Source organism: Semicossyphus pulcher, unplaced genomic scaffold (genome assembly GCF_022749685.1).
Source record: "Semicossyphus pulcher isolate SPU_LCO1_2020_fin unplaced genomic scaffold, fSemPul1.0.p SCAF_7, whole genome shotgun sequence".
Taxonomy (NCBI): Eukaryota; Metazoa; Chordata; class Actinopteri; order Labriformes; family Labridae; genus Semicossyphus; species Semicossyphus pulcher.
This window is the reverse complement of record NW_027211748.1, coordinates 15328535-15355062: the sequence shown is the minus strand read 5'-3', so window position 1 is coordinate 15355062 and position 26528 is coordinate 15328535. Positions and strand designations below refer to the sequence as shown.

The following is a 26528-nucleotide window of genomic DNA, read 5'->3' as shown; positions in this document are numbered from 1 at the left end:
CCTCTAACCCAGTGCGGCCTGAACCCTGCTTAAAATGCAGTCTGCGCTTGTGTAACTTCAAATGTGTAAAGCAGCTGGGCTTCTGTTCTCCTGGGGATCGGTGACAGCCTCAGTGGAGAAATATTTATTCATTGCTTAATAAAGTGTTTTAACATCAAGCGAAGGCAAAGCAAAGAAAGAGTTTTTGAAGTTCAGATAGGTTGTTGTTTTTGGATCGAATGAGGCTTGTCAACATTTTACACGACGACAGGAGAGAGGAGAACATCTTGCTAGCATCTGTGATTTTAGGACACTGGCAGCGCACTCCTACACACCAGCAGTCTCAGATGGACAATATCACGTCAAGAGAGATTGTTACTAACACCCACATAAACAGGAGCGTACATTTGCACAGATGCCTATACAGACACAAGCAGGAGCCAAACACAGCACAGCTTTCTTGTGCGGGCCAGCTTCCAAATCTCCCGAGGGTTTGATCATGCCTTCCGCTCAATATGGCAGAAGCATCACTAGACCCTGGCAGAAGTGATAGGCTTCCTTTCCTCCGTTTCCTTTCTTCACAGAGATGCATCCTGCTAACTCCCACTCCTGCAGCCTCAGCCAATTTGTCAACACAGTTATTTTGATACTGTGTGATATTTGTCGAGCTTACATCCTGTCACTCTTGTTTTTTCTCTTATATTGGGACAAAAAAGTAAATGCATGACAGCTTATCAGGCTGACGTATTAACAGCTGTCCTTCTTGTCTGTAGGTGTAACAGTTTGGGAGCTGATGACATTTGGGACCAAACCGTATGATGGGATTCCAGCCAGTGAGATAGCTGGCGTGCTGGAAAAAGGGGAGCGACTTCCTCAGCCGCCAATCTGTACCATAGATGTGTACATGATCATGGTGAAATGTGAGCTTGGTTTTTCATTCCTGATTATTTCCTTACATATAATGCAAAAGTTTCATCTTACCTTCTTGTCTCATGGCGATATATTCTGTGTTTGTACAGGTTGGATGATCGATGCAGAAAGTCGACCACGTTTCCGGGAGCTCATCGCGGAGTTTACAAAGATGGCTCGGGATCCTTCTCGTTATCTGGTCATTCAGGTATCATTTCACTGCAGCTCTAACTGTATTAGGTGCTCAGTTTATATAGTGATGATGTATTTTTGAAGGCATACTCCTTTTTAAGATTTTTTTGGGGCCTTATATGCCTTTATTTATAGACAGGACAGTGGATACTGTTGGAAATCAGGGAAGAGAGAATGGGGGATGACACGCGGCAAATTGCCGAGGGTGGGAGTTGAATCCGGGGCCGCCACTTCGAGGACTGTTGACTCTATTTATCGGCCACAGATTTAACCGCTGAGCCAAATTGACGCCCCATATTTGAAGGCATACTCGATGTTAGCATCACCCTGCTTCCCCAGACCAAAAGCCATTTGGATATTTTTCAATGGACTTCAAATTACTGCAGAAAATACGCTCTTTGGCAAACAAAAGTTTGTGACACGCTTGTGGCAGCAAGACAATCCCTATAAATGAACACTTTCACGATTTTAAAGCATAAATGCAATCACCACAAGCCTAACCATACAGTCTATGCCTAAAACTTACATTAGGCTATGAACAAGCCAGAACCGTTGTTGCATGACTTCAACATCACATCCAATCTGCTTCCACCTCGTCCCTGTTTTTGGTGTGATGATGTTTAATGACCCAACAAACTCTCCGTTCTCATTGTTTGCGACCCCCTTTTTATAGAGATGTAAAACTGTCAGAATTCAGGAGCAGGATATTAAGAACAAAGAACAAAAAGTGTGAAGAGTGTGTGTTAACCACAGACCTTAATTCGAGTATCTAACCACACCCAATTCAAAAACCAAATAAGCTTTGAGACGAGGAACTGAAAGTGCAAAAATGCTTACTCACTTCCAGGTTTTAGGACTCATTCCTGCAGCGCTCTACCAGATGATGAATTGCAGAAACCCATTGGACACGTGAAGCTGACTATGTAAATTCTATTCTTGTTCCAGGGGGATGACCGCATGCACCTGCCGACTCCCTCAGACACTAAATTGTACCGCAGCCTGATCAGCGGGGAGGACATGGAGGACGCTGTGGACGCAGACGAGTACCTGGTGCCGCAACACAGCTTCTTCAGCAGCCCGAGCACCTCACACACCCCGCTGCTTCACTCCACAGTAAGCTCCATAAAACATATGCCATCAGAGGTTTTGGATGAGGTGTGGGGGTCCATCTGCCTCTCTGTACCAGGTGACATGTGTGGTAACACAGCTCTGAGAAAGAGATGATTTCTGGCACTGAAAATACCACTGCTGAAAAGGGTTAATTATTTCTGCTGAAGGCAAACAATCATGCCCCGCAAAATAATATATTAACCCAGCTGGTCTCAGAGTCACACGATCAGGACGCTGAAATCTGTCTGTCTGTATGTAGAACTTCCACAAGGAGTGTAGTTTTACTCTGATTACTGTAAAGGTGCTTTTCGACAGCAGGAACTTTCCCCAGTAACTAGGGAAAGCTCGTTTTTTGTGTTTCAATAGCAGGGACCAGGAGATAAATGTAGTTCCTGTGTAATTGATTTACCCCCTGAAAAGTCCCTGCTTAGGGGGGAGTACTTTCCAGGAACTTTCAGGGCAGGGCCTGCAGTGCTGATCGTTTCTGATTGGTCGAGTACTCGCAGCATTTTATTTCACCCGCCATGTTTAAAAGGCTGCAGCTGCAAGCTCACTGTTATCATCGTGCTACGAGATAGTTTATCACCGCGCTTTTGAGACGGAGTCAGAGAAGAAAGCCTACGACAGATGGAAGGTGCAGTGTGTAGTTGTAGCGCAGTTACTTTTATTGCTTCTCCTCACGTCATTGGCCTGATTTGCATAATCTTCCCGGGACTTTAGGCCACAGGAACCATTTAGTTCCTTAAAGAGAAGTTCCCGTAAATAAAAGTTTCTGGTACTTTGAGTCGAAAACACTATGGTGTACCCCACCTCTCGCCCAATGAAAAGGCTCAACCCCCCCCCGTGACCCTCAACAGGATAAACAGTATAGATAATGGATAGATGGATGTTCACCTAATGTCATTAAAAGTCAGAGCTCAGTTAAAAAGTGTCATCCAAGATTCACACAATTAAAAAACAAATAAAAGTATTAAGACATTTATTTTGTACTGTGAACTTTGGTGAACTTTCAGCCCCAGTAAACTTAAATGAAAAAAGTAAAGCATACATGTAACGAGATGCAGATAGCTTTCACTGCATACACACACACACCAGACTGACTCACACTGACCTTCTTCATCTGAGTAGTGAAAAAAAGAGAACACCAGCTGCTTCGGAGAGTGAATTTTTCCCAGGAAAAGTTGCATTAATTGATTAAGACCACATAGACCTGTAGTGTGCACCTCACCAACTGTTAAAAATTTAAAAGTGCAATTCTAACAGAGTTTTGGGAAATGGGGTTTCTGCATTAGCCATTAAACCATGAGTCAGAATGGAAATAATCACAGTCAGTATTATAACTTGTTGAAATCGATTAGCTCTTACTGGAAGCAGCAGAAACTGAATCCAGGTGCTCGCACATGGGGGAGAATCGTACCTGGCCTGAACCCTGGTGAACCCACCTACCCTCATTCTGTTTAATGCTCTCCACTGGGACTATTTCTCCTCTTCCTGACCCCCACCCACTGGCCCTCATCATCCTCCCCTCCCCTACTTTTCCTCCCAGGTGCCCTTTGATGGATGAGAGCTGAATAGGCAGAGCTCCTCAGGTTCAGTGAAGGCCATGCGTAGGTCTGGCTCTTCTTACCTGGGATCACTGACAGCCTGGTTAGCTCATATGAGCCTCAAACTTTGATTACCTTTGCAGACACCAGGCGAACTCTTTAAAATATTTGTCCAACAAAAGCTCAGCATAAGACCTGCTTTTGAAATAAAACAGTTGGGGCACGGCCCACTACGGGCCGAGACATTTCTTTTTACAGACGACTGCTCCTTCAGCGTGTTTAATTTCCTTTTCTTGTTGAAAGTAATTGCATTGCCGCAGCTGTCAATCTCTTTCTTTAATTCGCTCAGTTTCCATGGTTTTAATGCCGTCCACAGTCTTTTTGACAGACACAACAAAGCTTGTCACATTGCCTGAATGAATATGAATTTGTTCGGTGGGCGTTTATTTCGATCCCTATCAGCTTGTACTGAAACGGCAGCTATGGTTCCTCCGGTTCCATAAAAACACAGTACTATAACTACTCAAAGGGAACTCATTGTCCCCTAAAATGAATCACAATGACTAAGAGAAACACACGCACATAAAAAATAGATAAAAGAAGGAAGTCTAAATAAAAGGGAACCAAAGTGAAAGATAACACAAGTGAAGGATTTGTCTAAATCCCAAAATTGCGTGCAGCAGACGGTTTCCTGTCGTGCATTGCACTGAAAATGTCGCCATAGTTACACTTTAGACAATCTTCCTTTCCTGTATGTAAAATAGAGGCATATTCAAATGTGTTCTTCATCTCTATAAGGCAATTTCACTGTGGTGTCATCATTAAACATCAACTCCATTTCTGTTTTGCAGAGCTTCAACAGCAGCATTGGAAGATGTCACAGCAGAAATGGATTATTGGTAAGAGAAAATCTTTTAAATTGACATTCCTCTTTGTTTTTTTGTGCAGAGAGTAGTGTGGCTTTCAACGTTGTGTCTTTTGTTGCAGAATGCATTCCCGAGCAGAGATGGAAGCATGGTTCTCCGGTACATTCCCGACCCCACAGACAAGAGTTTAGACGACGCCTTCCAGCCAGCTGCAGGCGAGTGTCCCTCAACTTCAAACCCCTCAGCTGGACCGATTTAGTTTTTAATGCGATTAAAGTGAATCTCTGCAGAGTCCTGCTCGTGTTCCTCTGATTGATTCAGAGAGGAAGGGGAGCATCTAGTGGATAAAAAGTGGTATAGTGTACTTATTAACATTGCTGCCATATGAACAACACTGCCATTGACCACTGGTGTTCTTTGTGTCAATGATTGGACATTAGCTTTAGCGCATAAATCTCCTTGAGGCTGTAGTGGATGATTTAAAATGAATTGTGGTGAGATTTGGGAGATACTCAAGACCATAAAAACATCAAACATGTATTAACACCATCTGTGTTATTGAGCATCGGAGTGTACTTGTTTTGTTAGTATTATTATTTGTTAATATATAGCTCAAGAAAGCAATTGTTCTTCCCAGTAAATTACTGCCTGCAGCAACACATTTCACAGCCCCTCCTCACAGTTGCACAGGTAATTTTAAGATTGATTAAGTCCATATAGTAATTTTGAGGGATTTATATTTGGTCAAATTAGCCGCACCAGAGGCCATGATATCCTGAATTTTAGGTCCTACAGAGGGTGAAGCTCCATGAACCCTGGATGCTACATTTCCCATAATGCATCTCAGTATGATCTTTGTTCGACCCTCCTTGTAAACATGCACTTGTTTCAAACTCTGTGCCTCCAAGTTTTTTACGCAGACTTTTAGCCAAACTTTTGAAGCCTTCCAGCCAATGCCATGATAATGATTACCAGATGACATCATCAGAGTTATTAACTCCTAAAAGTAGCTGCCAGGAAGTTCGGAAATGAATCATCAAACCCAGGGATGTTAAAAATATCAGCAGTGCAGTGATATCATGAATGAGCTGTTAGTTCATCTGGGTATATAGTTCATGAGAAATCTAGTGGGCCTTCTAATCAGTCATTTTCTTTCTTACAGACTACATGAACCAGAACGGTGTCTCAGACATGATGAATCCCATCTACCAGCACCCAGGTCCCACCCGCACCATCCTCCCCACCATCTCCTCAGACGACGCAGAGTCAGAGTACCTGAACTGCTTTAAAAACGGGGACAACGGACCCGAGTATCTCAACGAGCTCCCAACCCCCGTGATCCTCCCGCTCACCTCCAACGGCACGGTGCACAGCATTCAGAAGTACCTGCCCCAGAACAGCATAGACAACCCCGACTACCAACAGGACTTCACTCCCACCTTTAAGACTCACACCAACGGACACATCCCGGCGGCGGAGAACGCAGAGTACCTGGGACCAGACTGAGGACGTCTGAGTAAGACTTTTTAGATAAAGCCAAGAATTAAAAGACTTGTTCCTGTTTCATTTAAAGAGGGCATTGATGTCTTGGCTGGGAAAGCGTAGCTAAGTGGTTCAATCCATTAACAAATATTTTCTACCCTGTCCTACAGAGTCATGTGACACTTTTTGCAGCTTTCTGTGTTGTTTGAATTCAACACAAAACCCCTCCTTCCAAAGAGTTCTCTTCTTATCACCGAACTACAGATGACTCTTTCACGATGAAAGACGGATGGAGACTGACTCAGCCGACCTGAGAGTTGCTCCCTTTGACGTGTTTTAAGTGCTGTCAAGAACTGAAAGTGGCAGCTTCACCCCAAAACCCACCCTATAAGGTACATGTGTTGTAGCATCAAAAGTCAGAAACATAATCGCCAGTATAAACACACAGTGGTGCTTTCTGGCTTGATGTGAAGCCTCATTAGCTGTCACTGTGATGAAGTCAGGATGATTAAAGGGAGCTTTTAAGAGCATAATGCTGACTGTTGGGGTCCTGAGAGGCCTGACGACGCTCGTCCTGAGGGATGAGTCAATGAGGAAACAATATGTTGCAATGTATAGAATGTATAGTCAGTTTAAAGGGGAATATGTTACCTTAATGCTCTAAGACAGTTCAGTTTGTATTACTTAGCTTGCTGTGTCCAGTGTCACTTGATGTGATCGATCCCACCACCTATATAGAGAATGTAAATAAAGCAAATGTGATGCGGTCACACTGAGGTTTTATGCAGTTTAAAACCTGCAGCACCCTGTATCATGAAGCATGTTTGTGTGAAGCCACAAAGTTAGCTAAACTCTGAGCTTTGCAGCATTATGGCACATCAGTTTGTGTAACCAGGAAGCATGTTTTAATGATTTCTTCCCTCATGCAGAATATTTTGTAGAGCTCTGACTGCACTCTGAGCTTATCCACACATTGCCATGACAGCGAAACAACTTCACCAGGAAAAACTTGTGAGCAATTGAAACCAATGACTGTATATAAAGATGGACGACGCGTCACTCTACCCTCTTTCATTGTACAAAAGTGAGTCAGCACAGTAGCTGTATTGACGTCCCGCCCCTTCCAGTGAACAGAATATTTAACTAAGATCCCCTATGTCAGCGTATTTAATAGCAGAAGAGCTTCTTGTGTTGATCTGAAACAGATTTTCATCAATAGGGAAACTTCAATGGCTGTAGTGATTGTGTTAGCTTCATGTCCTGCCACCGTTCCTCCTCTACTCTGCTAATCCAGAACTGATTGCCTGCAGGAGCCGTATTTGTCAACAGAGCTGTCAATCATCATTTTGACAGCATCAAATGACTAATTAAAATTAAACTTGTCAGAAAACACTTGGACATAAATCAACTTCATAGTAACTAACTATAATGACAAAAACCATGTTTGAGAAACATTTATTTGACGTGTATTTTGATTTTATAGTTTGACTCATGTCCCATCTGTTAACATGGAGGAGGCGGGCTTTATGACCTATACTGCAGCCAGTCAGCAGGGGGCGATAGAGATGACTTTGCTTGACTTTTAGGGAGCTGCCATGTCGTCCATCTTTTTATACAGTCTATTGTTGAAACCAAGACTTCCAAATAAATAAACAAAGTTTTTGCTATTTTAATGTTTTTTTTACTTGTTGCATAAATGCTGGATGAACTGTCTTAGATCATGTGAGTGACTTAGATTAGAAGTCGTATTTCCCTGTAAATATGAGTTTTATTTGAATGTTTCTTTGTCAAACAGAAACTTAAGACTGTTTCTGATGTTTCTGCTCTAATGTGTCGATATTATTATTACCTGGAGACTTTTCCTCATCTGATTCCTTGTTTTTTATAAAAAGTGTAGACTTGTTCCGCACAGGGTGTTGACACCGTATCTTTGAATCCTCTCCTAGCTTTAAAGTCTTGTAGTCTTGCAAGAGCATTAACTTTGCAAACATTATTCCTAGTTTTAAAGGAATATACTATTGTAGCAGCCTGTAAACCCGCTTTTGCAGATTTTACACAGGTACATGTACAGAAAGTATACCCTAAATAATCACCTATAATTTATACTCAGTTATGTCACATGGTATGTGAATATGCACTTATTCCTGAATTGTGATTATTTCATTCAGACGTGAACATGAATAAATCTTTTTTCTATGGACATACGTCTTGTTTGTTTTTGATTCCCACGGCGCAGGTAAGTGCGAGACGGAGCTCAAGGATGCACTCATCAGCTGCAGTCTGTTTATCTCGATGCCTGCAGCACTTCAGATAACAAGTTGAATGATGAAATGATTCAAGCAGTTAATCAGCAGAATGAGAGGAGCCTTCCCCTGATGATTTGCTGTTTCACTTAAAGTGATTGAGGTTAAGATATTTAAAAGGCTCTGTAAGCTCAGTGTATCAGTGTGAGAAGCAGCCTTTGACAATCAAGATGTAAAACAGCCACTGATGAGATGAAAGGCTGATTGAGCGTTAGGAGACAAAACCTCACTGTATACATGAAATGTGATGCAGAATAAAGCAGATCAACGACGAGCTCAAGATGTCTTTTACTGTCTTACATGGCTGATGTTTGACCTCTTTATTTAATCCCTGAGTAGGTAGATATAATACCTTTTAAAAAATTGATTGATTGATAACTTTATATTGCATGTTAACAAAATGAAAGTAGATAAATAGCTACTGTTTTATTGTAGCTTGTTTATATATATATGTATTAAGTTGCGTTTATATCTGAAGTATTACTTTTGACGTTTAATATTTGTCACTAAAAAAGCAAAAAAAACCCCCAAAACATCCATGGTTACTGCAAAGCTTAGCACATAGTATTACCAGTTTGCACTGAGCTAATCTGCTTCATCAGTACTGTGTGTTTGTGTTTGCTTTAATCAGATCTGATAGACAATTTCCTCAAACTTTGAAAAGAGGAGCAAATCACTGAGTGTGACAGAGGCCAGGAGGATGTATTCTTATATAAACATTCTCATTAAAGTATTTAGATATTTGGACATGGTATTTTTCCCAATGCATTTCTATTTGCCTAGTCTTTCATATCTGTGTAGAGGCAACGGTACAATAGGTTTAACAAATGCTGGATTGTTTTAACATTGGCAGTCAAAAGTATATGGATGATATTCAGGTTAATTGGTGTAGTTCTCACAGCTAGTATCCTTGTTCTTTCAAGAAGGGGACTTTGTATTCAGAGCACCAGAACCAATGCATACATTTAAACCTTTAAAGATTTAGGTAATTTCAATGGTAAATACAGAAGCAAAATATTCCTAATGGACATACAATATAATACAATTAATCGTATCTGCTTCCTAAAAACAATATTATACATAGTTTGCTTATGTGAATCAAGTTTCAAACTCTTTAGTCCATATATATCCAGGTATTTGAACTCCTATTCCTGTTAAATACTGTTGTACTTGTGAATATAGAAGAATGCCGTCATAAAAGCTAACCAAACAAACAACTGCTCATCCTAGGAAGCTAATTAATATGAGGGAATATTTCAGGGACTTCAATTACAGAGCAGACTTACGTTATGCAGTTAAATGGTGTTTACGTGTAGTGCGCCTTCAGCGTCGTTTGGTGGCAGCACTGAGATATCAGTTTGTCTCCGCCCCAAACAAATAATCCGGCAAAGAAGAAAGCATCAACAAGATATGCGAAACTTTAACTGGGCTGTCACTACGTTTGGATGTATTCAGTAAGAGGGATGGGAGTCTTACCGAGGAGAAGCATTTTATTTGGACTTTTCTCAATTATTCTCCTGTCAGAGGGGCATTTACGATGGGTAAGTGAAACTAAACGTTCGTGTTCTCGTGACTAAAAAATGACTCAGCTGGGTCTGCAGTGGTGTGATGTTTATCCGAGGCGGCGGCTAGCGAAACAAACATTCAGGTCAGTTTAGCTATTCATAGTTTAAACTCTTTCTACCTAGAGTACAATTAGCGCTAGCCAGTAATTGGTTTAGTAGTGGCTCAAATATAGCAGTCGTTAGCTTAAATGCTAGTTGAACACTGCCACAGCCGAAACCTTACCGAAACTGGACAAGATGTTAGCTCTGACATTCCTCAGAGACAGACGTTAGTGTTGGTACAGGTTGTGAGCTGGAGCCAGAAGTTTCCCATTGTAAAGGAAAACAATAATTCAACTAGATCAGGAAATAAAGCCTAGATAAATACGTTCCTGGAATTGTGGCAATTGTTCGAAGCCATAAATGTTATTATATATTAACTGGAATAAAAACAGAAACTGCAACGTTTGCAAGATTTTAACAAGCAGGCTAGTTAGATACCTACATTGACATTACAGTTTTGAAGATAAAGTGTCTTCTTTTAGGAGCTAAATTATCTCTATTTGAATGTATCGAGTGTACTTATAATGCAGTCAAACATAGAAGGATAGATTGTCTATGCTACTATTATAATGGTGATAATAAATAAAACGTAAACAAGTTAGTACATAGAAATTACAAGAGGAAAGACAAAAATGGGATGTGTACCTACATGATTACAATAAACATCGATGATTACACAGAATGATGGACATAAAGGGGTAATGTACATGTTGTACTTTTTAGGGATGCATGATATTGGATTTCTCGCCAATATCCGATATGGCGATATTTTCCAACCCTTTTGGGTGATTGCCGATTTCAATACCGATATATTAGGCAGATGTTTTTTTTCCACCTATTTGCAGAGAACATCAAGTCTCCCCTGTAGTGGAATTGATATCCTGCCTACTCTTATTGTAGTGGCCCGCTGGCAGATGCAGAAATAACATAATACAGTGCTTTTTAAAATGTACACATTCACTGGGCAATATAAGAAAACTACTTCAATGTAGGTTATGTACAGAATGCCATATTTATTTGTCTGTAATATTTTCTTTCAAATAAAACTAATATTTATTCAACTTAAACAGGGTTGGCTGATGCTCTCCCTGAGACAATCCTGATAATGGCCACGTTTTACCTAATGCACAGAACAAATACATAAAATGAAATCATCCTTGCTGTACGTTTCGGAAACCTCTGAAAAACTGCCATACCGCAGACGTCTTGCACCCTTCTCCATGCTTGGTGCAGGCACTGCGCACACTCACGTCGAGTTAATGTGGTAGCATTTCAGCAAGCTTTTTTAGGGAATCATCGAGCATTAAGGCATAATTATCGTAAACCGCGGAAAATATCGGCAGAAATGATCGGCAGAAAAATGACATATTTACCAGGCAAAAACGTAGGCCACATGGTTCCCTGCTCCATTCATTGAAACTGAGTTAATCATGATGATCACTCGCTCACTTCATCATCACTAGTCTCTCTCAGCTCTTATGGCTGCATCGTTTTCACCCTTTTTCATGAGGTAATTAGGTCAATCTTCTGCAATTCATAGAACTACCTTGAACGTGTGCTAAAATGCTGGGTCTAAAACTGATTAATCATTATTGTTTTAAGATAAGATATCAGCTTCTCAGTAAAAACAACTAGGATGAGTAAAATATTGACTTTTTGGAGACTGCAGAGGATACTGAAAGGATTTCATGTGTGCCTGATTCTTTTGTGAAGATAGGTTAAAAACAATGTTATTTTCTTTAATCACTTCAGACAAGTCTCGCAGGGTTCTGGTTCTCATTCAATGAAAAGAAAAGCTTCTTAGACTTGCAAATTGACTTTGGACGATTTGCCTTGTCTGCAGCTACATAAAGGTCAAAGTGAAGGGATAGCGTGATACAAATGCTGCCCTTGAACTCAGCAGCACAAGTAGGACAGAGTTTAACGCCAGGTCTACCCATAAAAGAGTTTGTAGAGTAAGTGAATTAACTTCCCTAAACACAAAACGAAGAGCACGTGAGAGCCCTGATGCTGAATAGACGGATACATACTTTGACTGCGGAAGCTATATACGGTTTTTAAATGTATTTCACATTATTAGGCCATGTTTTTATTTCTCTAAAATGTAAAATACATTTATCAAGTGCTCAAATTGAACCTGGTTGGTGCAGTAGCCGTGTTTTATAAGCTATTCTCCATGATTCTTGCCTTTTGTTTTTGATATCTATGTTGGTTTTTAACTCTGGGGGACACGATTGCACCGACTCTCTCTCTGTATAACAAAGCTTATTCTTCAAATGCCGCCATGGTAAAGAAGAAGTGAGATTTTTATTTTCAGACTTTCTAAGCACGAGGTACTAGGGAGACAGGATATGAGACACACACAGAGGTTTAACATGTAAAATAAACAACCGCAAGGTAAATATAGTAAAGCTTTATCAGATCAGATCGGAAGGGTTAAGTATTTTTTGAGCAGCCAAAACCAAGTCACGAGGCTCACTGTAGCCTTTAGAGGAGCTGTCAGGGGGCTATCAGTCATTGATATGTTCTGCAAAACCTTGACCATGTCCTCACTTGATAAAAATAGTAGCAGGCTTCTATCAGTAAAAGGATTCAATGGACTCTGTAGACTTTAGGCAGACCAGCATACTGACACAAAAAGGCCAAAGGTATTTGCGTTATGAACACACTGCACAAACGCTCACAGTTTTTTGTTGTTGTCTTTGTGTCAGGTTGAGGCCCAGCACTGCGTGTGGCACGGGGAGTGCGGGGACTCTGTAAAGGTGCCCGGGAAAAAGTACAACTGCAACTACACTGGCCCTCCCATCCCTCTGGAACCTGAGGGTTATGAACTTCTCACGGTACGGACAGCGTCATGATGTCTTGCCCGTGTTGTTGCTGACATTTGATGCTCAAAGCAGCGTCTTGTAACATACTTCTGCTTTCCAGCTGAGCTTTTTTTTTGCACTGTGGAAAAAATTGAATCAAAGTGACGTCATCTGTTCTGTGTTTGCATGCAGGAGCTCTGCCCTGGATATGACTATGGAAACAGAAGCCTTTGTTGTAATACCACCCAGTTGCGCACTCTCAAAGGGAGTCTTCAGCTGCCCCTTCAGTTCTTGTCTCGGTATGCACAGCGGTTATAACATTAACTAATGAAGCACATGACATGGTTGGAAGAGCATTATCGTTCCCCTTCCGAACATCTGAACACGAAGAGGAGTCTTTTTTAATCAGTCAAATCTTTGTTGTTGTTGTTCTATCATGCAAGCCTCAGCTTTGCATGTCACAAATAATAAGAGACATGCTGGCTCACAGGCCGGTGATTTTACAAGGTTGTCATATTTTCTTATCTTTGTGGACTTAGTTACTTCAGTAAATTTGTCATTGCCTACTTTTTCCCATGCGCTCTTAAACTTTTTTATTATACCGTAATGTATGCAATGTTCTCCTTCTCTTTTTTAAAACATAATTTGTTCCTCACGTTCATCACTTCGGTTTGTAGGTGTCCCGCCTGTTTCTACAACCTGATGACCCTCTTCTGTGAGCTGACGTGCAGCCCTCACCAGAGTCAGTTCATGAATGCCACCAAGATTGACGATCCCAATGTCGTGGAAGTGCAGTACTATATTGGAAAGACTTTTGCAAATGGTGAGTTCCCTGCCAGATGTTGATATAGAAGAAAAAAACAGCAACAGAACGACATAGCATGGGTTGCAGTTCCCTTTTGACGTCATGTTCTCACTTGTGCAAACCTGTGGTTGACTAACAACTTAAGTGTTCCTTTTTTTGGTCAAATGAAATACAGTTTAATGTCGTAAGAGTTTTTTCCCTTAAATAATCAAATTGCTTTTTCTTTTTTCAGCCATGTATAACGCCTGTAAAGATGTCCAGGCACCATCCAGTAATGTGAAGGCCTTAACGCTGCTGTGTGGGAAGGATGCAAGTCTGTGCAATGCTACTAACTGGATCCAGTACATGTTCGATATAAACAATGGACAGACTCCCTTTCCCATCATCCCCACTTTCTCAGGTAAATCAAAGTATAGTACTTGTTTGTGGGTCATGATCCTGCTGCAGAAAAATATCCTTCATATGATTAATCACACATGCTGTCTTTTGTTCTGCCTTTGCTCTAGATGTCCCGGTGAGCGGTTTCGATCCCATGAATAATAACACTTATAACTGTACGGAGGGCTTGGAGGACGGTTCAGGCCCCTGCTCCTGTCAGGACTGCTCGAGCGCCTGTGGCCCCAGACCTGTACCTCCCCCTCTCCCGCCTCCGTGGACGATCCTCGGTATCGATGCCATGACTGTCATCATGTGGATCTCTTACATGGCCTTCCTGCTTCTCTTTATTGGGACTGTTGTGGGAGCTTGGTGTTACAGGTAAAGACTAAAAAAATAGTTTTTTTATAACTGGCATCACTGAATCACACGTTTGTTCTGATGCTTGCATTAGTATTAACTGGATTGTGTTGATCTTTGTGCATACAGGAAAAGGACCATCATGTCCGAGTATGGCCCCATATTAGACAGCAATAGCCCACTTTCTCTCAACGGTGAAAACCCTGACCAAGGTATGGTAATGCATGAACAAGTCTAATTGTCGGTTTAGGTGTAATAGAAGTCAACTTACTCCCAGTCTTTTTCTTCTCTTAGTAAATGCATCATGCTGTGAAAAACTTGGTGAACGCTTCGAGAACATGCTGCGCACCCTCTTTAGCTCCTGGGGTTCCTTCTGCGTGCGACATCCCTCTGTGGTCATAGTGGGCAGCCTGATACTGGTGGTGGCGGCCTCTGGGGGCCTGGTTCATATGACCATCACCACAGACCCTGTCGAGCTGTGGTCATCTCCGTCTAGCCAGGCTCGCCAAGAGAAGGACTACTTCGACAGCCACTTTGGGCCGTTTTTTAGAACTGTGCAGCTTATTATTACTACTCCAATCAATGACACTTTCATCTATTCTCCGTACTTTGGAGGATCAAATGTCCCCTTTGGAGCCATCCTGAGCAAAGACATCCTGGAACAGGTGAGTCAGAGGGAGAGGTGAATTCTGCAGATGGATTATGAGCTGTATTTATCATACTTTTTATTAAATCAGATAGAAGCTTCACACGCTGAAAGCAGCTGTACCTCTGAAACTGTGGTTTATCGCTTCTCTTTTTTCTTTTTTTTTTTTCAACCTCAACCCAACCAGGTGCTGGATCTGCAGCTCGACATCGAAGCCCTCGTAGCCACAAATGAGGGGGAAACCGTCACCCTTAATGATCTGTGTTTGGCTCCACTGGCCCCGTACAATAACAACTGTACCATCTTGAGTGTCCTCAACTACTTCCAGAACAGCCATGATGTGCTGAATCACTCCATAGGAGACGACTTCTACGTCTATGCCGACTTCCACAGCCACTTCCTCTCCTGTGTCAGGTTGTTTATTTTTTCTGATGCTGCTTCATTTTTTACTTTCAAATGTTGAACCAAGAGGCTGGCACTCAAATGGGTGTACATCTTAGATGACAGCAGAAATCAGTTGTAGGTCTAGGACGAGTTGCTGTAGTCAAATAGTCAAAACCGGTAGGAAAACATCTGTGCTGAAATCTAACACCTGCAGCTCATGAGAATCTATTTTCAAAACGTGCGGCTATCTGCAATTTGTAGGCAAAAATTGTCGTTAAAATAACAAAATCAGACTTCCTCATTGGTTGTCATGCAGTTGTTTTTTTATCTGTGCTTCTTTACTGCACAACAACGAGGTCAGATAGATAGACAGCGATGACTCATAATGACTTTTCATAAACTTCTTGTCTGCTATTTTCTTCCACAGTGCACCAGCATCCCTCGATGACACCACCCTTCTCCATGACCCCTGTTTGGGCACCTTCGGTGGCCCCGTCTTTCCTTGGCTCGCCCTCGGGGGATACGATGGTGAGTTAGATCACCTTTAGTGTGCAGAGAAGTAGAAAGTATTTTTCCTCTTGCAGCAGTTACATAATCTGTTATCATCCTCTCTGTAGATTCTTTTATTGCACTAAGGAATAAAGGGCTGTGCTCTCGTGGTCATTGAACTTCTTAAAAGCTGCTAAATTTGGAAATGTTAATTCAAAGTTGTATAAGCAACAGCTTACTTTGTGTTCTGTGTTTCTCTTATGATGCAGGTAGTAAGTGTTAAGGGCCAGTTTGCTGATTTTCAACCTCAGTCCTGTCATGCTATTCGATTTGGTTAGATTAGATTATGGGGAGCTAATGCCATTATGGTAGAAAGAAAATTTTGCTCTGTGCCTTTGGAAGATGCTATCCACTTCTCCAATGGGCCCTGGAAAACCTCCGCCACGTTGTCTCTCTAAACTACACTTCCTCAATTTAGGGCGCCCGCCTCCAATGTCATGTCTCGCTCAAAATCGTCAGTTTGGAAATGTAGGCTGCAGACCTGAAGATTTTGTAGACGATCCACCGGTATATTCAAATCGTATTTCGTATTCTGTACTGCTCTGAGCCGTTGCCTGCAGCTAATCTGTAGTATTTCACTCCAGCGTCTCTCGCTGGGCCGTTCCTTTCAGAGGGAAGGGGCGCAATGCACGCTGGGTGTTGTAGGAATGTAGAATGGGCAAAACCACGAGCTGTTTGCACAACTTTCTCCACAGCTATGGCCCCAATTTCAGGCATTATTGCTTCTATCGATTACAGAGAACACCAGCTTTGACTGACAGTGGCTTTTTCCAGGGGAGAACTGTTCTTTTTTTGCCATAATAAGCCCTTCACAATGTTACTAGTGTGCTGTTTGAAATTATAACATTCAAAATAATCAAGAATATGAGAACCATGCTTTTCCGAGGTGCTGTTTGTTCATCTCCACAAAAAGGAGAGCTTAGCTTTAACAGCCACTTTGATCATCTTTATACATTTGATGGATAATTAAGGACCCTCACTTTTGTAATGAATGTATCTTTTTATTTACCTGATTACAGAGACCAACTACAACAACGCCACGGCTCTAGTGATCACCTTCCCACTCAACAACTACCTGAACGACACAGTCAAGATGGGCAAAACTCTGGCATGGGAGAAAGAGTGAGACAGCAATCTGTTCTTAAAATGAATTAGCGAAAAAGCTAGCTCTTTTAGCTAGCCAAAGCTGCTGTTCGTGTAGGCTTAGCTTGTTCTCATCGTTCTTTTTTCATTTCAGATTCATCAGCTTCATGAAGAACTACAGCAATCCCAACCTGACCATAGCTTTCAGTGCAGAGAGGAGCATTGAAGATGAGTTACACCGAGAGAGCGACAGCGACATCCGCACCATAGTGCTCAGCTATGCCATCATGTTCATCTACATCTCCCTGGCCCTGGGTCACATCCAGAGCTTCAGGAGAGTCATGGTAAGCATCAATTCATTATCCTATTTATAATGCAATAAATCATGCTTTATTTTAGCTCCACATGTCTGTTACCATAATCCATTTCCGAAATGGTTTCACCTATTATGCAATAACTCCTCTTTACTGCCTGTGACGTAACCGCTTTCCAAACTAGTTTTACGTGCCTGACAACAGGAGCAGCAGAGCATGACTGATCCTCTATCTTTTTCATCATACAGGTGGACTCTAAGATTTCTCTGGGTATAGCTGGTATCCTGATTGTGCTCAGCTCTGTAGCCGCCTCACTGGGGATCTTCAGCTACTGCGGTATCCCCCTCACCCTCATTGTGATCGAGGTCATTCCTTTTCTGGTGCTGGCTGTCGGAGTGGATAACATTTTTATCATAGTACAGACATATCAGGTAACCTCCCCTCTCCCCCCTACATTAAATAGGGCTGGGTATCGATAAGGATTTCTCAATTCCATTCGATTCCAATTCACAGGGTCCCGATTCGTTTCGATATCGATTTGGTTAAGGTTACAGTTACAGTGTCAATGCACCTCTAACCTGGAGCATTATCAAAATGTTTAATGTTTACAATAAGAATTGACCCCAAAGAAGTTGCATCATGTACTTTTTATTTAACATGGCAAACACACAGGGGTCGTGCTGCGTTCAGGAGCGCTCAGAAACGTGAGTGATCAGACACGTTTCTTCACAAAGATCGATCTCGGGATTTATTAATCGATGTTGGGTCATTCAAATGAGAATCGATTCAGAACGGAGCCCTAACATTAAACTATTATGTAATTACCTACTGAATTTTCATGTGGTTCAGTCTCTATTTACAGATTCTACATAAAAATGTAGAAGCTAACAATCTACTCTAGATCTAAAATTCAACTTGAGATCAATTCCCTTGACGCTGTGTCACGAAAGCAGCTCAGCGTTCAGATTTCCCAACTCCCTTGAATGCATCAGATGTGGTTTCATTCTGATGTTCTTTTATTAGTCGTTCCTAAACGTTACTAATATGAGCCATGGCGTTTGCTTCTCCTTAACAGAGGGATGAGCGGATGCCACAGGAGGAACTTCACCAGCAGATCGGTCGGATTCTTGGCGATGTAGCTCCCAGCATGTTCCTCTCCTCCTTCTCAGAGACGGTGGCCTTCTTCCTGGGTAAAATACAGCATATATGTACACAGAGAGTAATATGATATATGCTTTCTAAATGATAATATCCCCTCTTGTAAATGGAGAACACTGTAGTAAGATTGACCAGTTGCTAAAATAGAGTGCCATAGTTTCCTGATGAGTCACATGCTGGTAAAACTGAGTTTCTCTTCTGCAGGAGCGCTGTCCAACATGCCCGCCGTGAGGACGTTCTCTCTCTTTGCTGGGTTGGCGGTTTTTATTGATTTCCTGTTGCAGATCAGTTGCTTCGTCAGCTTGCTCGGCTTGGACGTGAAACGACAGGAGGTGAGCCTGAGGGGAAATGGTGGTTACATAAATGTAGACACTGAAGGGGTTACAGATGGCTGATGAAGTGTGAGGCTTTCATGAGAAGAATTTCCAGTTTTCATCCTGCAAAATCCCCGCACAGGAATATTCAATGCTTAAATCTTCCTCTCTGGTTGATTGTTTTCCGAGTATTGTAATTAGCAGGTGCAGTGATTGTCGCTCTAAATGATTAAACCCCCAAATGAGTTAAAAGTCAGTTATTAAACAGTGTGTTCTTTTTTTGTGCTTAAAGACGAATCGACTCGATATCCTCTGCTGCGTGAAGCTGCCGGAGGGTCAGGAAACAAAGACGGACAGCTTACTCTTCCGGTTTTTCAAGAAAGTCTATGCTCCATTCATCCTCAAAGAGTGGGTGCGACCAATCATAGTAAGTGACACTCTGACAGCAACGCACATCTGTTTCTATAGATTCTACTTTCACTTCACTCCTCCTGTCTCGTTTTATCTCTCTTTGTTTAGGTGGCTGTGTTTGTGGGAATGCTCTCCTTCAGTATCGCTGTGGTGAATAAAGTAGAGGTTGGACTGGACCAGAAACTTTCCATGCCTGATGTAAGTCTTCTCCGTTTTTACCATAACTGTGTTTTTATCGGTTGCTAGCACAATGTTGAATTCTATTCCAAAAAAATCAGACAAATTGGAGTGGTTATAGTTTTTATTTTGCCAGCAAATTAACTGTTCTTCAGTCATCCATCGAGTGCCTGGAATGTGGATATTTGATTATGTTTGCCATTGTTACCATGGTTACCATTCACTTACAAAATGTGTAATAGCCCTGGCTTTCATTCGTGCTCCCATTGCAGTCTCATCTGATATTCCATCTTTCCATTTAGGACTCGTACGTGCTGGAATACTTCAGGAATCTGAGCGAGTACCTCCACACTGGAGCTCCAGTGTACTTCGTGGTGGAGGACGGTTTAAACTACAGTAGCATAGAGGGTCAGAATGTTGTGTGTGGAGGAGTGGGCTGCAACAACAACTCTCTAGTCCAGCAGGTGTACGCCGCCTCTCTCATCAGCAACTAGTAAGTCTGAGCTTTGAACACTTTGGATCACAGGTGGTTTAATTACACAGAAAATACAATCTTAAAGATATAAACAAAATATAAGTTTCAAGAATTGTCTAAGAACCTGTTTTAACATGATTTCATTTTTAACAAACAACTTACATTTGAATGTATAGGATTCAAGGCTTTAAAGTGGTAATCTCAAAGATTTCTGTTTCGGTCTCTTTGGCGGCACCTATGGCGATAAACGGTAACTGCGGGAGCACACTTAGACTTAGACTTAGACTTAGACTCAACTTTATTGATCCCTTTGGGATGACTCCCTCTGGGAAATTCAGTCTCCAGCAGCTTATACAGTACAATACAATAGGAAAGAATCAGCACACAGAGGGTAAAAAATAAAGATCAAAATATATATATCTATCGATATATATATATATATATATATATATATATATATATATAAAGTACAAAATTAGATAACAAAATATATAAAATATACACTTATCCAGATATCCAGACAGTGTCGCATGTGTGACGTCCACGGTTGGCTCCGGTTGTAATTCTTTTCCTTCATCTGAGCGTCGAGTTTATTTCTTTTTCTTTGGATTTTCACTTCTTGTTGAAGTTGTATCTGTAGTCATCGATCTTTTCTTTGTTTGTTCAGCCATAGTAGATTACTGTTTACTCGCAACACTCGCAGAGACCGGAAAAGCAGCCGCTTAGCTCTGCCTACCCTCTCTGGCAGACCAACCACTGCTGGCTGATGGAAAACACGTCACTAACTCGGCACAGCTTGTGATTTTTTTTTTCTGTAAAAGTCTCCACAGACACCCAGTCTGTAATACTGCGAATGCAAAGGCTTTCATTAGTGGGCCATAGGCTCAATCACCGTTATGTTACCTCATTCGGCGATGTGACTTAACAACATTTTTTAAATGAAAATCTTTGAGATTATTACTTAAATGTATAACTTTTATAATTATATGATGTATTCATTTTCACTTTCCCTTTCACTCTCAGCACAACCATTGCCTTCACACCGTCCTCTTGGCTCGATGACTACTTTGACTGGGTGAAGCCTCAGTCGACCTGCTGTCGATACTACAACACCAGCGGCGCCTTCTGCAATGCCTCAGGTACGGTTTTATCAAATGTCAACATGCCCTAGGCCCTTGCCTCATAGTGGTCGTGTCACAAGCTGCTGTTTGGCATAATTTCAACACATTTCCCATTTTTTCATGCTCAACACGTAGAGAGACTGATAGAGTTTGAGCAGCAGAAGCATTGAGCAATTCACTGGAGGAAGATTTGTTTTCGAAATACAATATACCTATCACCAAAATGTTTATGCAGCCATGTTGATTCAGAATTTAACAAATGTATATATGATTAGATAAAGCATTGTTGAACACCAACACTCTGATTTTAAGGCTAAAAGTAGTTTTGTATTTCACTTTTATTTTTGCCTTTTTAATGAAGGTTTGGGGTCATTTTTACATTTGTTTTTTAAAGTTATTGTTTTGTCTTAGAAAAAATGATTTTCTCACATCCTGTCGGTGGAATGGATGATTATATTCCTGATACTGTTTTCCAGTGGTGAATTCCTCCTGTGTGCACTGCCGGCCCATGACTCCCAGTGGAAAGATGAGGCCAGAAGGTGACGACTTCGACCGGTTTCTACCCATGTTTCTGTCGGACAATCCCAACATCAAGTGTGGAAAAGGGTAATTTTATATTGTTTTTTTTAAACACATGACAATTTATTAAATACTTTCACTTTAACTTCAGTTTATGTGTTTCAAAGTGTCCCTTCACTGTGCCAATTGTTACTGTGGTTGGTAATTTCCCCTGTTTAACTCTTTCACAATGCTCCTCCAGCGGCCACGCAGCCTACGCATCCGCAGTTGACCTGTATCCCGACCACAAGGGGGTCGGAGCCACTTACTTCATGACCTTTCACACCATCACGAAAGAATCTCCAGACTTCATACACGCTTTAAAAATGGCCCGAACCCTTGCTCACAACATCAGTCAGTCCATAGACCATAAAGTGTTTGCCTACAGGTAAGTCACGTTGTGCTGCATGTAGTGCTCTCTTAATTAGTAGGCTATTTAAATCACAATCACTGTTGCTTGTGTAACAATTATTATCTGCATTCAGTTTTGTGTTTTTTCTTGTGAGAAATACTTGTGGTTGAAGTTTGGCTTGTTTTTAACTCAAAGTTCAAGGGTATGGGGGGGTAGGTTGCAGATAAGCACACAGGAAAGAAAACATTATAAATGGCAGTAAAGCTCACATTTAGAGCTCTAAAATAATCTAGATGTACCCTGTGTCCTTTAAACAAAAGGTGTTAGATTATGTCCTTATTTAAATGCAGCAGATAGTTAGCTTTAATTAAAAGAACATGAATATTTAGTCATAGAAAAAGAAATGCATTTTTTGAAGCCATGTTCACTAATGTATATTTTCCTCCTTCGCAGCGTCTTCTACGTGTTTTACGAGCAGTACCTCACCATTGCGTACGACACGGCCCTGAACCTGAGCGTGTCCCTGGCTTCCATATTCGTGGTGACGACGGTGCTGCTGGGCTTCGAGCTGTGGTCGGCCGTCATCGTCAGCATCACCATCGCCATGATCCTGGTCAACATGTTCGGCATCATGTGGCTGTGGAGCATCAGCCTCAATGCGGTGTCGCTCGTGAACCTCGTCATGGTGAGAAGCGACGTGAAGCACTCTTAGCATTTTGACTTACAGCGGATGTGATGCCTGAATATTTTCCCCACACCTGCTTATTTCTATAGTTGCACACACAGTTCAGTGCAATGGACATTTTTCTTTTAATTGTGATAAATTGATTCTAATTTCATTCATTTTTTCTTCCGCCTCACAATAATAACACAATTTATATTATGTAAATTAAAGGTATATTACCTTACCTAGTTACTAAGTTAACATGTCAATCAATTAAAGAGGGAATGGTGGCACATTCCTGTGTTTTGATCACAGACTGTACCTTTAAACTTGGGACTTGTTGACAGACTTGGCCGGTCATGTGACCCCGCATGAACTTTGCTCTTGCAATGTCACAGCGTCCCTAGTTATCACCGCTTACACTGGTGAATAAAATGCTGTCAAAGCCATCAGGAAGTTTTCTTTTTGAACTGTTACGAACTTCATCTCACCTATGGAACATTTAAAGGCAGCATAACCCAAGCTTTAATCAGATGTGATCAGTAGTTCTGTGTTTTGAGTCGTTTTCTGTCCTTCGTTGCAGAGCTGTGGTATCTCGGTGGAGTTCTGCAGTCATATCGTACGAGCTTTTTCCATCAGTGTGAAGAAGAACAGGGTGGAGCGGGCTGAGGAGGCCCTGGCTCACATGGGCAGTTCTGTAAGTCTGAGTTTTTTTGGTTGCTAGTAATGTGAACAGTGGAACCAACTTTAAATATCTACTGTAGCTAGAAAAGGTTCTGCCTGTTTTTAAACACAACATCTGCTTTAAAGTAATTTTGGAAACTTCCACCATCCTTACACGATATGCCACTATTTCCTTTCACAGGTGTTCAGTGGGATCACATTAACAAAGTTTGGAGGTATCCTCATCCTGGCTTTCTCCAAGTCTCAGATCTTTAAGGTCTTCTACTTCAGGATGTACTTTGCCATAGTGTTGCTCGGGGCCACGCACGGCCTCGTCTTCCTCCCTGTGCTGCTCAGTTATATCGGTCAGTAATAACTTGTAAACAAATAGACCTTAAGAATACAAGATTAAAAGCCCAAAACTAAATGACAATCTTTTGACTTTTTCTCCACAGGTCCTTCGGTGAACAAAGCGAAGGCATTTGCTGCTAACAAGCGTTATGCTGGGACAGAAAGGGAGCGCCTCCTTAACTACTAGCAGGCTGGTTGGGACTATGAACAATGAACTAACTATTTGTCTGGGAGGGACTGTGTGGGTGTGAGCGCAAGCCGTTTCTGTGATTACTGATACACTCATCATCGACGCCACTGCTATGCACGGATTTAACTCAGGAATATTCGGGGGAAGAGGAGCGCCACAGGCCGTGTCAAACTGCGTACTTATTGATTTTCCTCAGAAGACTTTGGACCCCCGACATCTCTCCTCCTCCTCCTCACCCTACTCTGCCTTTTCATCCTCACGCTACAGGACAAGTCCGAGTTCAGCAGGTGAAGGTTGAGCAACATAAACCCCTCTGTGACGGTGTGGAAGTAGGAGAAACACCGCCCCAAACATCAGTTGACAGACAAACTCTCAGTCAGTTCCATATGCTATGAGATATTTGATTAGGGAAACTCTAAAACTGGTCAGTTTTTCATGTTTTTTAAAATGTAAACCAGAGAAAACGAATGTGTAAAAATACTTTTTTTTGAAAACAGGACTTTTTGTAGAAATATTTGATATTATGAATCATTTACTAGACGCACACACGGCGCACAATGGAGCTAACAGACAACAATAATATCATAGATGCTCATAAATCCTGGCATTGACATGTACCTTTGACAGAGCTTTATCTCCATACTGTATTACTGAGCAGGTACAGTTGCAGCATTTTCACCCAGCAGTAATGTGCAGCTTGTGTGAATTTGGACAGCTTTGTTTTGACTCTATCACACTGGATTTAAACTGAACTGAACTTAAACTGCTGACTTTTAGCTCCTATTAATGGAATAGAAAGCCAAAGCAAAACAGTCCAGGTCCTTTCACACGCAGTGCATTAGGTATCGCATGCTGCTCTCCAAACAGCATCCTGCTCGTCTTTTTATTTGCATGACTACGTTGTTAGTCCGTCCCTGGTGCTTTTAGAAACAGTCATAGCAATAATTCCTCTGTGATATCAGTCAGGATACATGTCGATGCCAGGTTTAGAGGGCGCTCTCATGTTAGAAATGCTTTTATATTGAAATGTAAATTTGAGACTTGAGAACATTTGTGAAAGTGACAAAGCTTAATTGTAAATAGGTTATACAGGATTGATTTAGATGTATTCCATCTTGATACAGAATACTGTAGAATCACTGGATAACGGTACAGTCCTGACCTTTTCATTCCCTCATTTAAGTCATTTTTTTATTTTAATTATTAACATTTTGTTAACCTTCACTGCTGTCTTAAAAACCTCTTCCAAGTCCACCTACGTAGATGCATGACTGTCCTTTCTTAAAAGAAAAACAACAACATTGTGTGGCCACCTTTACATCCCAGGATTGTGCTCACGTGCATCCCTGTATCCGGTAACGTACCCGGTGGAGACGGTCACTTTAATTTGAATAGGGTTGTGACATCACTAGAAGAGGATGTTTGTGTTTTACCCGAAAATCTTTTAAAGGAACAGTACCGTTCCTTGTTTTTAAGTTTTCCCGCCCTTGTTTTGTTTTTCTCCACGATGCAGTAAAGTTGTTTCTAATGAAAGAATTTTGTTTGATGTAAAAAAAAAATGTTTATGAGCAACTGAACAAGTTGTAACATGGATATTGAAGGATTGTGCTTGTTAACAGTGCTGAGCATTGACAAATCATCTCTGACATTATGACTGTGGGAAAGGAGACTGAAACCACGTATTAGAGAACTTTTGTTTTTAACATTTTTAACACTTATTAAATTGTTCTCAGATAAGTATGGAGCCTGCCCTCTTTGATATTACATAAACTACCGTTTTTGAATTATATTTTTATTGTTGTTCTTCCTGATACATTCAATCTAGAGTTAGAGGTTGTGGTTAAACCAAAACATGTCTAATTCTTACAGAGAAGATGCTGTCTTCATTCTTTCAGGTTAAATCTCACTGCAGTGGATGCCTCTAATGAATCAACCACACATACTGTAGTTGACATTGTTCGGCCTGACCACAGTGTGGCGCCTGAATCCGCCCGTGAAGCTGCGTCTGCATCATGCTCTCAGTAATGTTGTGGGAGTGACCTAATTTTTATGCCTTGAAGAGGAGCAGTCGTGCCATGCTTTTTACATAGCCAGTAAATCATACTTGTGCAGAGGAAGAACTTAAAATGCCAACTCCACGCAGCATCTGAATGGAGCTGGTTGTCCAGCATCTAAATCTGCAGATTTGGACGTACAGACCCAAACTTCACAGGCCATCAGTCACTCACATCCTAGTCGAGAGTCTGTGCCAAACCTCGAGCTGTGTGCTTCCTCCCAGCGTGTGTTGTTGTGTCTGTCTGTCCGGCTCTGTTGTCACACAAACCTCCAGCTCATGACTTATTTATCCGCTGCCCTGTGAGAGCGGGGACTGTTCTTTGAATCTGGCTCGGGGATTTAAAATATTAATTTCCTCTGCAGGTCTGTACTGCTGTCTGCAGGGGAGAAGATATATACAGGTTGTGAGGGAACTATTATGTAAGATGTGCCGGGCTTGGCTCTCACTAGACTCTAACCTGTTCCCATACTTCATTATGACATGCAGGCAGACACACACTGCAGAGTGAGGCGGCTGTAGTTCAAGAAGGGGAAAAGAAAACACTGGAAAATAAACTAAAGTGGCAGAGCTGTCTTTGCTGACAAATGTAACTGAGCAAAATGGATCAGCATATTAGGCGTAAAGCCAATCAGAGTTTAATAGAGACATGAAGAACTTACCTTACCTAAGTACTTAAAAAGACATTTTATACTATTTTGATTATTGGATATTCGACTAATTTAG

General features: G+C 41.5%; 2 protein-coding genes across 4 annotated transcripts in view; both read left to right on the top strand.

Moving 5' to 3' along the window:
• Positions 1 to 8305, top strand: part of egfra (epidermal growth factor receptor a (erythroblastic leukemia viral (v-erb-b) oncogene homolog, avian)) — a 46245-nt gene extending 37940 nt beyond the window's left edge. Inside the window, exons 23-29 of one of the 3 annotated variants that reach the window (XM_069684005.1) lie at positions 753 to 899; positions 999 to 1096; positions 2026 to 2193; positions 4586 to 4633; positions 4722 to 4815; positions 5763 to 6116; positions 6253 to 8305. In XM_069684005.1, the coding sequence (XP_069540106.1) occupies positions 753 to 899; positions 999 to 1096; positions 2026 to 2193; positions 4586 to 4633; positions 4722 to 4815; positions 5763 to 6106 (899 nt within the window). In that variant the 3' untranslated portion in view covers positions 6107 to 6116; positions 6253 to 8305. Of the gene's footprint in view, positions 1 to 752; positions 900 to 998; positions 1097 to 2025; positions 2194 to 4585; positions 4634 to 4721; positions 4816 to 5762 lie in introns of all 3 variants that reach the window. The other 2 variants (XM_069684004.1, XM_069684006.1) reach the window with 2 other exon arrangements.
• A 1525-nt stretch (positions 8306 to 9830) lies between these two features.
• On the top strand, positions 9831 to 25486 carry npc1 (Niemann-Pick disease, type C1). Its single transcript, XM_069685438.1, has 25 exons — positions 9831 to 9926; positions 12704 to 12832; positions 12992 to 13098; positions 13477 to 13622; positions 13837 to 14004; positions 14111 to 14360; positions 14469 to 14551; positions 14634 to 15004; positions 15173 to 15399; positions 15797 to 15897; positions 16938 to 17040; positions 17156 to 17345; positions 17564 to 17746; positions 18391 to 18505; positions 18678 to 18805; positions 19080 to 19214; positions 19307 to 19396; positions 19678 to 19868; positions 20874 to 20989; positions 21448 to 21577; positions 21732 to 21917; positions 22335 to 22566; positions 23129 to 23242; positions 23411 to 23573; positions 23664 to 25486. Exons 1-25 carry the CDS (start codon positions 9831 to 9833, stop codon positions 23744 to 23746), a joined length of 3837 nt encoding a protein of 1278 aa, XP_069541539.1. The 3' UTR covers positions 23747 to 25486.
• The last annotated feature ends 1042 nt before the right edge of the window (positions 25487 to 26528 follow it).

Bases quoted from the DNA above. Each gene is read 5' to 3' on its own strand.
- npc1 (XM_069685438.1), top strand. From the start codon at position 9,831: ATGTATTCAGTAAGAGGGATGGGAGTCTTACCGAGGAGAAGCATTTTA. The intron at 15,005-15,172 runs GTGAGTCAGAGG...CAACCCAACCAG, and splicing joins GCAAAGACATCCTGGAACAG to GTGCTGGATCTGCAGCTCGA. The intron at 23,243-23,410 runs GTAAGTCTGAGT...TTCCTTTCACAG, and splicing joins TGGCTCACATGGGCAGTTCT to GTGTTCAGTGGGATCACATT.